We start from the raw sequence: 13,614 nt of genomic DNA, 5'->3' as shown, positions 1-13,614 counted from the left end.
GTGTTAAAGTACAGATAACTATAAAGTAACTGTCATTGAATATATGGAAGTGGCTTTTAGTTTTAATATTATTTTATTTCCAATAACTTTAAGAACTATGTAAATCTTATTATTTTACAAAAAATCGTATATTTTATCACATCTCTCCTACTGTATAATAATTATACAGTTTACTAAAGCTCTCCTATGATTATTACGTAATTTTATGCTGTCTGAAAACTGAATCAACGTACTTCCTACCAAGCTATAAACTTTTAGTGGCTTAAAGTTGTTCACTTAAAGCTTTATGAAGCTTTAATTGCTTTCATATTAACTGTATTAACGAATATACCAACTTGGATTTTACTTTGAACTGAATGAAATGCTTATTTGTGCTTCTTTGCGGTTACATACGAAGGACCCAAAGTTTGTTATGACATCTTTGCAATTGTACAAATACTTATTACGTCAATGTGAAAGATTGCCCCCAGACGCATGTAAACATTACAAATTTTCTATAAAACAGGTAAGAAAATTTATATTTTGCGAATGATAGACCGATTTATATAAATAAAAATTGAAATATGAAGTTTTTAATTCATGCATATGTGTGTAAAGCTGGTGGCTTTAGTAATATCCAACTAATTTATTGTAGAGTTACAAACAACATAAATCCGAAAGTGATCCGGAAAGAGTGAAGGAAATAATAGCAAAAAGCATTGAGGATGCCAAATGGATAGTGAATAAGGTACCTATAACACATATTATATACATAACTAAACCAATTCTAATTTGTACTATAGAAACAATAACTTGGAGGTAACAAATTACAATGTTGTTCTGTTACAAGTGTAAATCAAATTTTTTGTACAACATATTATCTTTATTTATATGGTTTAGTTATTTTACCCTATAATAATTCAATCTAATTTGAAGGAGGTTTGCTATTTAAACTTATACTATGAACTTGATATCAGTTTTTTAATAAACAAAAGACTACAAAAGTTGTATTTTATATCTGCTTGTTCTTAGGGTGACCACTATGACAATTTTTAGGTACTGATCTGGTTTATCTTGACCAATATTTCTTTTATTTTCAGTATACCCAGAAATAATGGCAATTTTGATGATAATGGATGCTTTTCGAATATGCCCGAAAATATTTATACAAGATAAGAATATTTTGTGACCTTATAATGTTTGGAGAAAAAATTGAAGACTATGAATTATTAGAGCACTTAGGTAAAGGAGGGTTTGCACATGTATATAGAGCAAGATGTCGGAAAACAGGATTGTTTGTTGCTATCAAAATGATAGACAAGGCTCTCATGGCGAGCGCTGGTATGATAGGTCGTGTAAGACAAGAGGTCACAATTCACTCTCGCTTAAAACACCCGGCTATTCTAGAACTATATACATTTTTTGAAGATGCACATTATGTTTATTTAATATTAGAATTAGCACATAATGGAGAATTAGCTAAGCACTTTAAATTAGGTACCCATGGTCTTTCTGAAAAAGCAGCTGCAGATATTTTTAGACAAGTTCTAAGTGGAGTTATGTACCTACATACTCACAATATAATTCACAGAGACCTGTCATTAAATAATTTACTATTGACAAAAGATTTGAATGTAAAAATAGCTGACTTTGGTTTAGCAACACAATTAAATGGACCAGATGAAAAACATGTCACAATGTGTGGTACACCAAATTATATATCTCCAGAGGTAGCATCAAGAGAATTTCATGGTTTGCCTGCTGATGTTTGGGGACTAGGCTGTATGCTGTATACCTTGTTGGTGGGCAAACCGCCATTCCATACTCAACATGTTAAAACCACTCTTAATAAAGTTATTAATGCTGATTATAGAATACCCAGTGAGTTATCAGTGCAGGCACAAGATTTGTTACAGAAACTTCTTTGTAAAGATCCAACTAAAAGAATAACATTAAAAGGAATTATGGAGCATCCTTTTCTTAATAATATATTTAATGGAATGAATCTTAAACAAGATTTATCACGAGATTCTGGATTTTTAACAACAATGCATAGCACACAACATAGTGCAAGAACTAGAGCTGAATCTAAAACATCGGAATATTTAGGTGTCTATAAAGGTAATGAAGATTTTTTGCCCAGGGACTATTTAGAAAACAACCAACAATATGAAGTATTTTCTGGGAGACAAAATGAAGAATCAGTGTCAACCTTTAGTAATAAGTGCAATAATAAACATTGTTCTAATAGTAGAGGATCGGTTGAGTTGAATGATGGAAGAAATTATATGGCAGAAAGTAATTTATTAAATTCAACAAAGAAAAATGGTAGTACTACTAACAGTATTACTAGCCTGGCTGACAATCTAAAAAAGATAAATATTATGGGTCCTGTACAAAGTAATTTGCAAACTTATAACATAGAGGAAAATAAAGAAAACCTGGCAAAACAATGTGTCGTTAACACTAACTCACTAAGTGTTCCACCACTTTGTTCCGAAAGATTACCGACAATTTCGCATCGTACTCGAAATGCTATATTAAAAATAGAACCCTCAGGGGTCAGTGTTGAATTTATTAAAAAGAAGGGGAAAAATAGAGAAGAAAAAGTTGTGGAAATTTGCAAAATATCTAAAGATGGCATGAAGATAATTATTTACTCTGTAGATAAAGAAAAAGATGCAAATTGCTATATGGAACACGATCCCTCACCCGATGAAGTATTCTCTTATCATAACTTGCCTCAAAAGCATTGGAAAAAATATCTGTATGCATCACGTTTTGTTGATCTGGTAAAGGCAAAAACGCCGAAAATTACACTTTACTCTTCACTAGCTAAATGTCAGCTAATGGAGAATGGAACTGATATTGATTTATTCTTTTACTCTGGTGAGAAAGCCACATTTACGTCTACTGAAGGTATGAAACTTATTGACAAAAATTTAAAAACACATACTAATTTAGCAGCTGCTCCAGAGCTGAAATACCTAATTGATCATTTTGAGGAATGTTCCAATCGCATGAAAAGAATACAGTTAGCCTTATCTAGTATACCAGATGAGTGCTTTCCATTAATCATTGGTAAGAGACCAGTCCATTTAACCTCAACTACAAATGTACCAGAAACTGCAAGTAAAAACTTTACCACACCAGTATTTAATATTGGCTCATTTCACAGAACAAACAGCAGGACAACTGGTTTTAGTCAAACAAAAAGTATAGATTCCTCCTAATTTAAGCTTTAAATAATATTAGTTTAATTATTTTTTGAGAAGTAGGTTTAGCTTAGAAATATCGAAATACATAATACAAATTAAATAAAAATGTTTAACCTTTAGTGTCTATCTTTCCAAAGTAATGATTCTCAATGTATTACAATACATTTATAATTATTTTAGTATTATTGTCACGATAATAAAAATTTTAAGTTTTACGTGCACGTTATTATTGACAAATAAAAAGCAATTTTAAGAAAAATAATTATTTGTTGTCATTTTATTTCCTCCCTCCTCTATTTCTGAATCAGCAAATGGTATTCGTAAAACGCTATCAATCGCATGTACGAACTATACAGCTTTTTGCATACGTTTTCGACCTAGGCGTCGCATCGTAGTGAGCTTGAGCCAAACCGAGGACTAGGTGAGGATAGCCGAAAGACCAGTCCATGTGGATATATTATTATGGTCATTTTACAATTTTGAAAAATATTGTAATTTTTACCAGAAAATATACGATGTGTAAAGTTTAAATATGAGCAATTTTATTCTTTTTACAAAGAAAGAATTCTTTTTTAAATCACGTTTTTATATTTTTGGAAAATTAGTAAAGTATTTTTGCTGTGAGCACACTATGAGACTTGGGTAGTAAATAAATTTTATTGTGTGGCAACTCTGAGAGGCATCCATCTTTTTTGTCACGATGCCTCCTAAGAAGCAGCCCGAGAAATCTGGTGAGTTGTTTGGTTTCCTTGAATATAAATGTATAAATTGTATAAATATCATTAATTTTGTTATAAACAAGTGTACTGTGTTTGAAAAGTAAATAATTCTGGTGTGAAAATATTTATTATGAAAAATTAAACATTGACAACTTACGGGCCACGCGGTATGGTCTTTCTTGTTTTAGTCTTTATTGCATTCTTGACTCAATATCTAAAAGTTTTGTATGATATGATTGTTTTATTATTGTACTTTATTTGTATTTCTTTTATAATTTCATTTGCTTAATGTTAAAAATCTACTCGACATAAGTAACCTCTAAAAAGTATGTCCGAACGATACGAGATACATTAAAAGTAATATTAATAATATTAACTACATGTCTGTAAACAGTGTTTTTTTACTTTATTGTCGCAATATTACATTAATTAACAAAATATTTCATGAGTTAAATTTCGTTTGTAAACAACATCGTCCTTTTGGTTTTAGCCTCCGGGTCTAAACCCGCTGAGAAGAAGCCTGCAACTGCTAAAACTCCAGCAGCTGCTCCTAAGGCCGCCACTACTGCTTCAACGAGCAGTGCCCCTAAGCCGGCAACAGCTAAAACTCCTGCCCCTGCGCCCAAGGCTGCCGCACCTAAGTCAGCGCCCGCAGCAGCAAAGCCTGCTGCAGCGAAACCTGCTGCTGCGAAACCTGCTGCGGCTCCTGCGGCTAAGCCAGCTGAGAAAAAATCAACAGCAACACCTACAGCTAAGCCAGGCTCTGCTAAAGCAGCTGCTCTAAAGGCTAAGTCAAGTGCAAAACCCTCAGCCAAGAAGGCCGCGTCTGCTGCTAAGCCCGCAAAACCTAAACCAGCTGCCACTAAATTGAAAATTGCACCGAAACCTAAGAAGACTGGCATCAAGGGACAGAAGAAAGTTGTAAAGCCTGTGGTTAAGGCTCTTAAAGCTCAAAGAAAGGTAAGGTCTGTTACATGTTCTGTTAGATAGCCAAAGAGCAAGGGCCACTTGAATTCACCAAAATAGCGAAACAACTGCTGCCTATACCTAAATGCAATGGCAGATGCAGTGCTTACCTTAATCAAGGGAGAAGAGAATGCATGCTTATCTCACAAAAAGTGGAGTTGTTTCCACGTCATGCCTGCCTTCAGTGTGGTTTTGGTATTTCATGAGGCGTGCCAGCCCTTTTATGCATCTAAGAAGTGTGGAACACCGTTACCAGTGTTATTTAATATAGTAAAAGCTAGTTTTTTGAATTTATAAACCTTTAGCTCGTTATTTCAATGTAAACACTTCTTAACATACACATTTTATTAAAAGTAATTCCTATTTAATTAGTAAAAATCTAAACATTTCAGGTAGTTAAGGGAGAACATGGCAAGCGCGTGCGAAAAATCCGCACATCTGTGCATTTCCGTAGGCCTAAGACCTTTGAGCCCCCGAGGCATCCTAAATATCCTAGGAGGTCATTGCCGAAAAGAAATCGGTAAGTTTTAATTTTTATTCACTATATGCTACATAGTATCTTTTTACTCTATGGAATTTGAAGAAAAAATCTTCAGTGACTACGATTGTGCTATAAAATTTTTACAAAGTATGAAATTATTCATGTATCAATCTATGAAAATATATAACTGTAATAATATTAGAATTTTTTAGACAACTTCAGTGATAAATCATTTTTTTAATGAGTATTTTAAAAACTCTTATTGTCTGTTTATTGCATAAATATCAGGATATGCTGAATTCTTGAACAAAACATTGAAGCCAGTAATTATGAATTTAAATTATGTATTTAAAATAAAAAGTTGTAATGAATTTTCCAGCATGGATGCTTACAACATCATAAAGTTCCCCTTGACATCTGAAGCGGCAATGAAGAAGATTGAGGACAACAACACTTTGGTGTTTATTGTTCATACCAGCTCAAACAAGCACCACATCAAGGCTGCAGTCAAGAAACTGTATGACATTAATGTGGCTAAAGTGAACACCTTGATCAGGTTCGTTAAACTCCACTCATATATAATTTTGTTTTAATTATCAATGTCTAATGAAAGAAATTAACAAGAAAAATGAAACAAAAGTAGACTAAAATTGTTGTGATATGTAATTCTTGTGTAGTAGCAAAATTTCATGATGAAACGTTTGTGGGAATCTCATTGATTTAGAGTGAAATAAAAATTTACACACTACTGATGATTTATGTTAATGTTTTAATTTGTATTTTTTATTATAAGAAACTATAGCATAAAATGTTAATTTCAGACCTGATGGCAAAAAGAAGGCGTACGTGCGGCTCGCGAGAGACTACGACGCATTAGATGTTGCCAACAAGATTGGAATCATATAAGCATATGTACCATATTTTCTAAGAATACAAAACATACAAAAACTATTCTGTTTTATTTTTGTAGATCTTACTGATATAAAATCGAATGTTTACATGAATGGGTCCTGATGAAATTTTGTATGCAACATATTCTGGGCGAACATAGGCTACTATTTTTTTTTAATTTCGCGTGGACGTAGTTGCGAGCAAAAGCTAGTACTTTTATAGATTTCAATATTTAACAATAATGGTCTGTTATGTAGATTTGGGTCAGGGAGTATTGGACCGCAATGTTCTTTTGTCTCAGACCGGCATGAATTGAGCGCTTAAAGCCAACAGAACAGTTTAACCTAAACCTGGTGAAGCAGTGTTTAAAACTTTCTTATTTAGACTAAAAACATTATCACAGCTCTTAAAAAATAAATGAAAACGCAAAAAAACCTTGTTATAATCTCGGTTTTATTCGCAATCAAAATCTACTCTGCTCTGGAGACCGGGTTCCGATCCGGTCTATGTCAACGGGCCCTAAGTCGGAAAAAATGTATCTACTGAAATCCGCCCAGTTGTGAACCAAAATGTAATTTTACATTTTCGTTCACAACTCGATTTGAGAATCGTAATTGTTACTGGCAAATGTAATATTACATTCTGTGGCCTACTTTGCTCATAAACGTGAATAAATAAGTACATACAAATAATGTGTTCGTATAATGGAATTTAATATTTAGGTTTCTTTATTTCTAACTAGCTTTTGTCTGCGAAATCGTCCTCGCGGAATTAAAAAAAATATTTAGTAATAAATATAACTTACGTTATTCAGTTATAATTTATGTAGAATTTTTGATATCGATCCCGTAGTAGGTTGCTTATAAAATACAAATCTTTACATAGATTAAGTACATTTTTTTCAACAATAAATTAAAAAAACAATACACTATACCGTTATCCTTAACTATAGTAAATCAATCCAGCAAAATCTACAGCTAACCTATAATAAACTATCCGATTTTATTTACCTTTCCACGGCTGGTATTCAGACCACAAAGTAATAGACGTGGCAGTAATACCTAATGAAATAAATCTGAATTTGTTTATTTATTTTCTTTGTAGGTTTTAAAAGACTTCTACTGTCGTAATATTGAAAAAAAAACATTGTTTACTGAACTAACAATTTCGATCGTAGGACACATTTACATTTTTTTAAATTTTAAAACGTGCAGCTGCCTGAGCATTCAAGCCAGTAACAAATTGCTACTACCAGGTTGTTTATATGTTTGTTTACTCTGAATATACCTATTTCCTGTTGTTGCCTTTTATAATAAAAGAAAAATATATTCTCCGCTAAATAATATTAGCAACTATAATGTTCTGTACTGTACTATAGCTGTGCTGTGATGTGCTGCTGTGCTGCTTCATGTGACTGTGATTGGTATAAATCGAACATTTAACCCACTTAAATGTGTGGTCACTTGATTTCTAATTGCGACGTTCATCCAAATATGTGCTACTCCGCGATTAAGGAAGCTATTATGATGTGATATTATTTATAATCCAAGCCAGCGGGTACAATCGTGAGGCATTATTGTTAACAATATGAACAATAAAATCAAATCCATCTTAGGTCACTGCTATTTCGTTTCTTAAAATCACAAAAATGACCCAAGAGCCTGTAATTCAACGATGATTTAAATAATACTATTTTTATTTATCTATACTTAGTTGTGACTTAAATGCGTTACAAAAGCGATATATAGATACTTTGTCTGTGGAAAATACTTCAATTCAAATGCTATGCTGGAACATACACCGAACTGTATAATTTACAAGACTACGATCAGTATGGATGTAGGCAAGAAGACAAGCTCTCCGAAGTCAACGTACTCGCAGCTGGGTTACGGTATCCCTAATTCTATTCAATTGAATAATAATGTCGTTTCGACATAAAGTAGTTCCCGTTGACGTAAGTGCATTGATTTTTTTTAATGTAAAACCATTCGTCAAAATGCGCAAACGTACAATTACGCCAATGCCAAGTCGATCGATGTAATGTTACGTAGGTCAATGGTTAATTTCGTTCACAACGTATAATATTTGTATTAATTAATCGAGAATTTTCTGTGTTTAAACAGTTTAAAAAAAATCAGTAAAGTAGTTACGATTCGGTGGTATTTTACATACTTTCGAAATCAATGATAAACGATGTAATGATTTTTAAGCAAAATTAATGAAAATTATACATGATAACAAAGTTAAACTTTACGCGGAGAAGGACATAAAGCTATTTAAAAATAATAATACCGTTGATTATGAATTATGGTCAGGCGACCAATTGACTAATATGAATTAATACATAAGAATTAATATACCTATACTATATACCTATTAATATGTCTTAAGTATTTGTCTGAATTGAATATCTACTATAGCTGCTTTACGTATAAGTGTTTATACAAAATGTAATGTGTTATTAAATATAATCATGAAATGATACGATCGACTACAAAGTTCAATAATGACTTTAAAATATGATTAAAAAAATCGATGTACTTACATAATGTAGTGTGTTTTATTCGTACATTTTTAAACAAAATTTTGTTTTTTTAAATAACATTAACTTTATGTCAAAGTTAAAAAAATCGTGTATGACGCAAGGGTACACAGAGATTACAAATTTCCATAATGTTCCCACGACTCCGCCCGCGTAGAATAAAAAAAAAACTTATTTAGTAGCCTATGTGTTCTTCCAGACTATGTTCTACATTTATCCCAAATTTCATCGAGATCCGTTAAGTCGTTCTAGAGGTACCTTCCAACATACATAAATCCATCAAACCTTTCGCATTTATAGTATTATTAAGGTTGTCATAGCTCGCCACTTTTTACATTAATTTAAGTCCAATAACCATAAAAACAAACTGGGTAATTTTTTTCAAAATATCTCGTACAAAACCGTTCTAACTTTGTCCAACAAAGAAGCATATCGGGCTCTTACGTGCGGGTATTTTAATAACAATCCAAATATATTTGCTCCTCCTAAAATCTCGAAATTCATTTGGTAATGCAATGCGTGTTGTTAAAGTTTTTATTTACTCTTATTGAAATTCTTCTTTAGCTTGTTCAATAAATCAGAGCTACTTATAAATTCATACTTATTATTGTCAATTACGTTCGTCAATTTTTTTTAAATACTGAAACAAAAACTTTATTATCAGACTTAAAGGTCAACCGAAATAAAGATAACCGTCTCACTCGCACTCATTGCGTCACACGTCTGCAGGTAATCACAACTATTATTAAAAGTAAATCCAAAAACTTCCTTGTTCAAACGCGCACACTACATACACACTATGTGCATATCAATGTTACCAACGACTCGTAATCAAATTACATATTGACGTGTTTTATTTCGTTACCAGCGGTGGCTCGCGACTTCGTTTGCGCAGATTTTTTTTCAAACCTAGAATATGCCCGTGCGAGCATTAACTACCTTCCCGTCCAAATGTCGTCAAATTCGGTTCAGCCATTCCGGAGACATACACAGCCAAAAAATAAAAAAATTGTCATTTCGTTATCACAACGCAAATACATCACGTATACGAAATATATTTTTTTCTCTATACATACACTCTAATTTTCTTAATATGTATAGATTTTATGAATGTGATTTACTGTGCAAATTAAAGAATCGCGGACGTCGTCACACAGTAATTAGTGCTCTAGCAATGAAATGTCACCTTTACAAATTATCGTAATATGTAACACTACCCCTGAATTGTAATTAAAAATTACAAACGTCTTTTTTAGGAATTACAAGTCCTTGTGTGTACAAGGCGTTGTGTTGCATTCATTTAGGAGAAAATAATGACAACAATAACCAATAACGATCAAATTCTAACTGTATATAATTTTTAACAAGGAATTCTTTAAATTGTCGTATTTTCTGTTACGAAAATAAACAGAAAATGCATTTAAAAAGCAACAATTTACATTATAAATCAATTATTAATAATATAAGAAATTCAACAAAATTAAGCAAAATTGCGCGGACTAGTCAAATGTATTCTTACTAATATTATAAATGTGAATGTTACGATGGATGGACAGATAGATGTTTCCTTAAAGGTATCTCCGGAACGGATCAAAAAATCTTGATGAAATTTGGCACAGATGCAAAATATAGATTGAAAGAACAATAAGCTACTTATAAAGCACGCGGAGTTGCCGGCGATAATATTACAACTCTTGATGACAATGCTATAATTTTTTTATATCCATTGCCATGATATAGCAGAATATAAGAAAATTGTTGATATCTCATAAGTGGCGTCGGTTTACAGTCGATCACCTGTTCTGTATATATATGTCCTCTCTGTCATTCTTGTTAATAAAAAAGAGATAACGATATTTTCGGTTGCTGAAACTCAATTAAAATTAGCAATTTAATATAATTCTACAAAACATACAACGTATCATGACAAATTAAAATAATTTATATCGTTTGTTATCGTTAGATGTGATATGTCATAGTTAATTTTATTTAATATTTCATTTAAATGTGGCAAATGTAATTAAATTATAGGACACGCTCCGAATGCTAGCAAGTTTAGTAAAAGTATGCAATGGAAAAATTTTACATTCAGGAGACAAAAATTTAAAGAATGCTTAAAAAACACACTCAGTATAGACTTCACTCTGCTCCTCTATAAGATATTCTCTAGCACTTTGTGGCATGGCATCTAGTAATTCATTCGCTCTGTGGTCTGTTGCTAAGGGACTTCAAGGTATATAAAGTTTTTTGATTAGTATAGTGTAAATGGCTGAATATTGGCCCCAATATCAAAAATACTATTGTAACACTAATTAAATTTGTGTAAGCACTTATATAGTAAACATATAGAAAATTATGGTAAGTTTTAGGACCACCATAAAGAGCCTTTTAATGGCCGAGCTTTACATTATATTACCAGTAGAATATCAATTTTATTATTTTTTGCGACGTTAAAGCATTATTTAAAGCGAACTTATTTTACATAACTTTAAATTCAAGTCATCTTATACAAAGCAACGCCAACTCCATGACCTCGTTGGAGCAAACTGATTGCATAAGATATCATTGTTTTCTTTATATAAAAATGAATAAACCCTCATTTAATACTATCTTGATCTTGTTATATTTATCACTTCCCTACCGGGACGTGTCTTTTTATTACAGTTTTTACACAGTGAAGTTCACACCTAAAACTTGAGCTTTGTATGCATTTTAATATGCATTTTTTGCTACGGATCAGAACGATAACCCTAGCGTAGGGTCGACAACCTTTTGGGAACATCGACCTCAATTTTATGCTCGATTTGAAATTCTGCGCTAGCGGTTGTCGATCACTAATATATTTCTACGAGACGACAGCCGAGAGGCGTCAGTATCTTTGAATATTTTGTGCATTATGTATGACTAGCTGTCACCCGCGACTCCGTCAGCGCGGAATAAAAAAAAATAATATGTAGCACATAAGTTCTTCCAGACTATGTTCTACATCTATGCCTAATTTCAAAAAGATCGATACAGCCGTTCTGGAGATATCTTCAAACAAACACCCATCCATCTATTCATTCATTTAAATTTTCTCATTTATGATATTAGTAAGATTTCGTTACTTCAGTATCTCTATGGGATTTAACATAAAGTGTTGTAAATAAACATCCCGACAGCACTAACTTGGTATTGGATACCGAAACCTTCATTGTTAGCTTTAGTGTTTAAAAATTTTCATTAATTTAACGTTATCAACTAAAGTTCGTGTAAACTTATAATATTTAATTGTTTTAAATAATATTAAAGATAGCAACTAGTCAGGAAATATAAAAAATCATAGAGTTGAAACAAGATTCCAATAAAAAAATGAATTGCTATAATATATAATGAGTCATACATTCTTGCAGAATATAATCAAAAAAAGTCTAGTCTTGATTACAGGCATACAATAATAACAATTAGTTTGCAAAAAGAAAAATTTGGTGTATTAAATTAATGTATAGGTATAAAATTAATCTGTATCTAAGTGCCTTTCAAATGCTATGTCAATTTAGTTTATAATATTATATCAATAGATGGCGGAACATATTGTTAGATCGCGGTATCAATTTATTTTGTATATTTATCGACTTGCCGATCACATTTAATTAAAGTTGACTCGCACCAAGATATAACCAGTGTTTCATTGTGACTAACTCGATACATCTCCAGTGAGAGGGAGACTTATGAGACTGCTTTACAGCCTTATTCTGGTACTGGTGGTCGTGTATTCCTGTTCATGGATTATTGAGTTCCGTTTTGGAAGTCGACGAATGCTGCAACATAATTAAATGATTGACCTAACGCGGTACTCGAGGTTAAGACTGTGTACAATTTTTTTTATTTGAGTACTGTTTGATCCTTGGGCCCTCCTGAAAGAGGTCAAATTAGCAAATCAACGCCATTGAAAAAATATATATTTTAACTTATATACAATTATTATAGAATAAAGGAAACCTACGTATAATCTTTCCAGGAATTTTCCACACTAAATTGAGCAAGCAAGTAAAATTTATTAATTCAAACCCTGACCGATTCATTTCATAGTACAGTAGAGTTGTATATTTTTCGACATTTACTAGACCATGTTTTTTTTTTATCATGAATTGTAATATGAAAGATAAGATGGACTTGTCCCCAATATCCATGCGCTAAGAGTTGATAGATCCAAACAAACAGATTCGTAAATAATGTAATACTAGCTGTCGCCCGCGACTCCGTCCGCGCGTTATAAAAAAGAAACACAATTAGTAGCCTATGTCTTCTTCCAGACTATGTTCTATATGTATGCCAATTTTTATCGAGATCCATTCAGGCGTTTTGGAGATACCTTCAAACAAATATCCAGCCATCTAAACATTCTCATTTATAATAGTAGTAAGATTGGAGATATTTGGGTATGGTTGAGCTTGCAGTCAGACTTAGGCAACTGCGCTACCCAACCTAGGCTATCTCTAGTTTATCTAAATGTGACGAGGAAAAAGGTTCTCAAAACGAATCCTTACTAAGTTATCGTGTAACAAATAAAATGGTTACATCATAGTGATATACAATTAAGTACTGGCTATAAAGACAAAACATTTCTCTTGGAATTGCTAATCAAATGGCGTCATATGGGTCACTGTTGTATTAACAAGTTATTGTCGTGTAGTGTAGCTAACAGCAACCTTCTGGTCTTTATATATCTCTGCATACATGTTTTAATTCTTGTAATATACATTTTATTCTATTATTCAGTACTACTATGTTGGTACGGTGTTTCAAGTATCAGACATCAGACTAGTCACAGTTTGC

General features: G+C 32.3%; 2 protein-coding genes across 2 annotated transcripts; both read left to right on the top strand.

Annotated features, from left to right (window-relative positions):
• The first annotated feature begins 634 nt into the window (after positions 1–634).
• On the top strand, positions 635–3,396 carry SAK (polo like kinase SAK). The gene is made up of 2 exons (XM_013326944.1): positions 635–727; positions 1,080–3,396. Exon 2 carries the CDS (start codon positions 1,116–1,118, stop codon positions 3,210–3,212), a length of 2,097 nt encoding a protein of 698 aa, XP_013182398.1. The 5' UTR covers positions 635–727; positions 1,080–1,115; the 3' UTR covers positions 3,213–3,396.
• A 501-nt stretch (positions 3,397–3,897) lies between these two features.
• Positions 3,898–6,312, top strand: RpL23A (ribosomal protein L23A). The gene is given in 5 exon segments (NM_001312425.1): positions 3,898–3,928; positions 4,407–4,876; positions 5,275–5,402; positions 5,743–5,919; positions 6,185–6,312. Coding segments are annotated over 5 exon segments (891 nt in total). The 3' UTR covers positions 6,270–6,312.
• Positions 6,313–13,614: the final 7,302 nt, after the last annotated feature.

This window comes from Papilio xuthus, unplaced genomic scaffold, assembly GCF_000836235.2.
Source record: "Papilio xuthus unplaced genomic scaffold, Pxut_1.1 DF828780.1, whole genome shotgun sequence".
Taxonomy (NCBI): domain Eukaryota; kingdom Metazoa; phylum Arthropoda; class Insecta; order Lepidoptera; family Papilionidae; genus Papilio; species Papilio xuthus.
The sequence above is the reverse complement of the archived record's forward strand: the minus strand, read 5'-3'. Positions and strand labels throughout refer to the sequence as shown.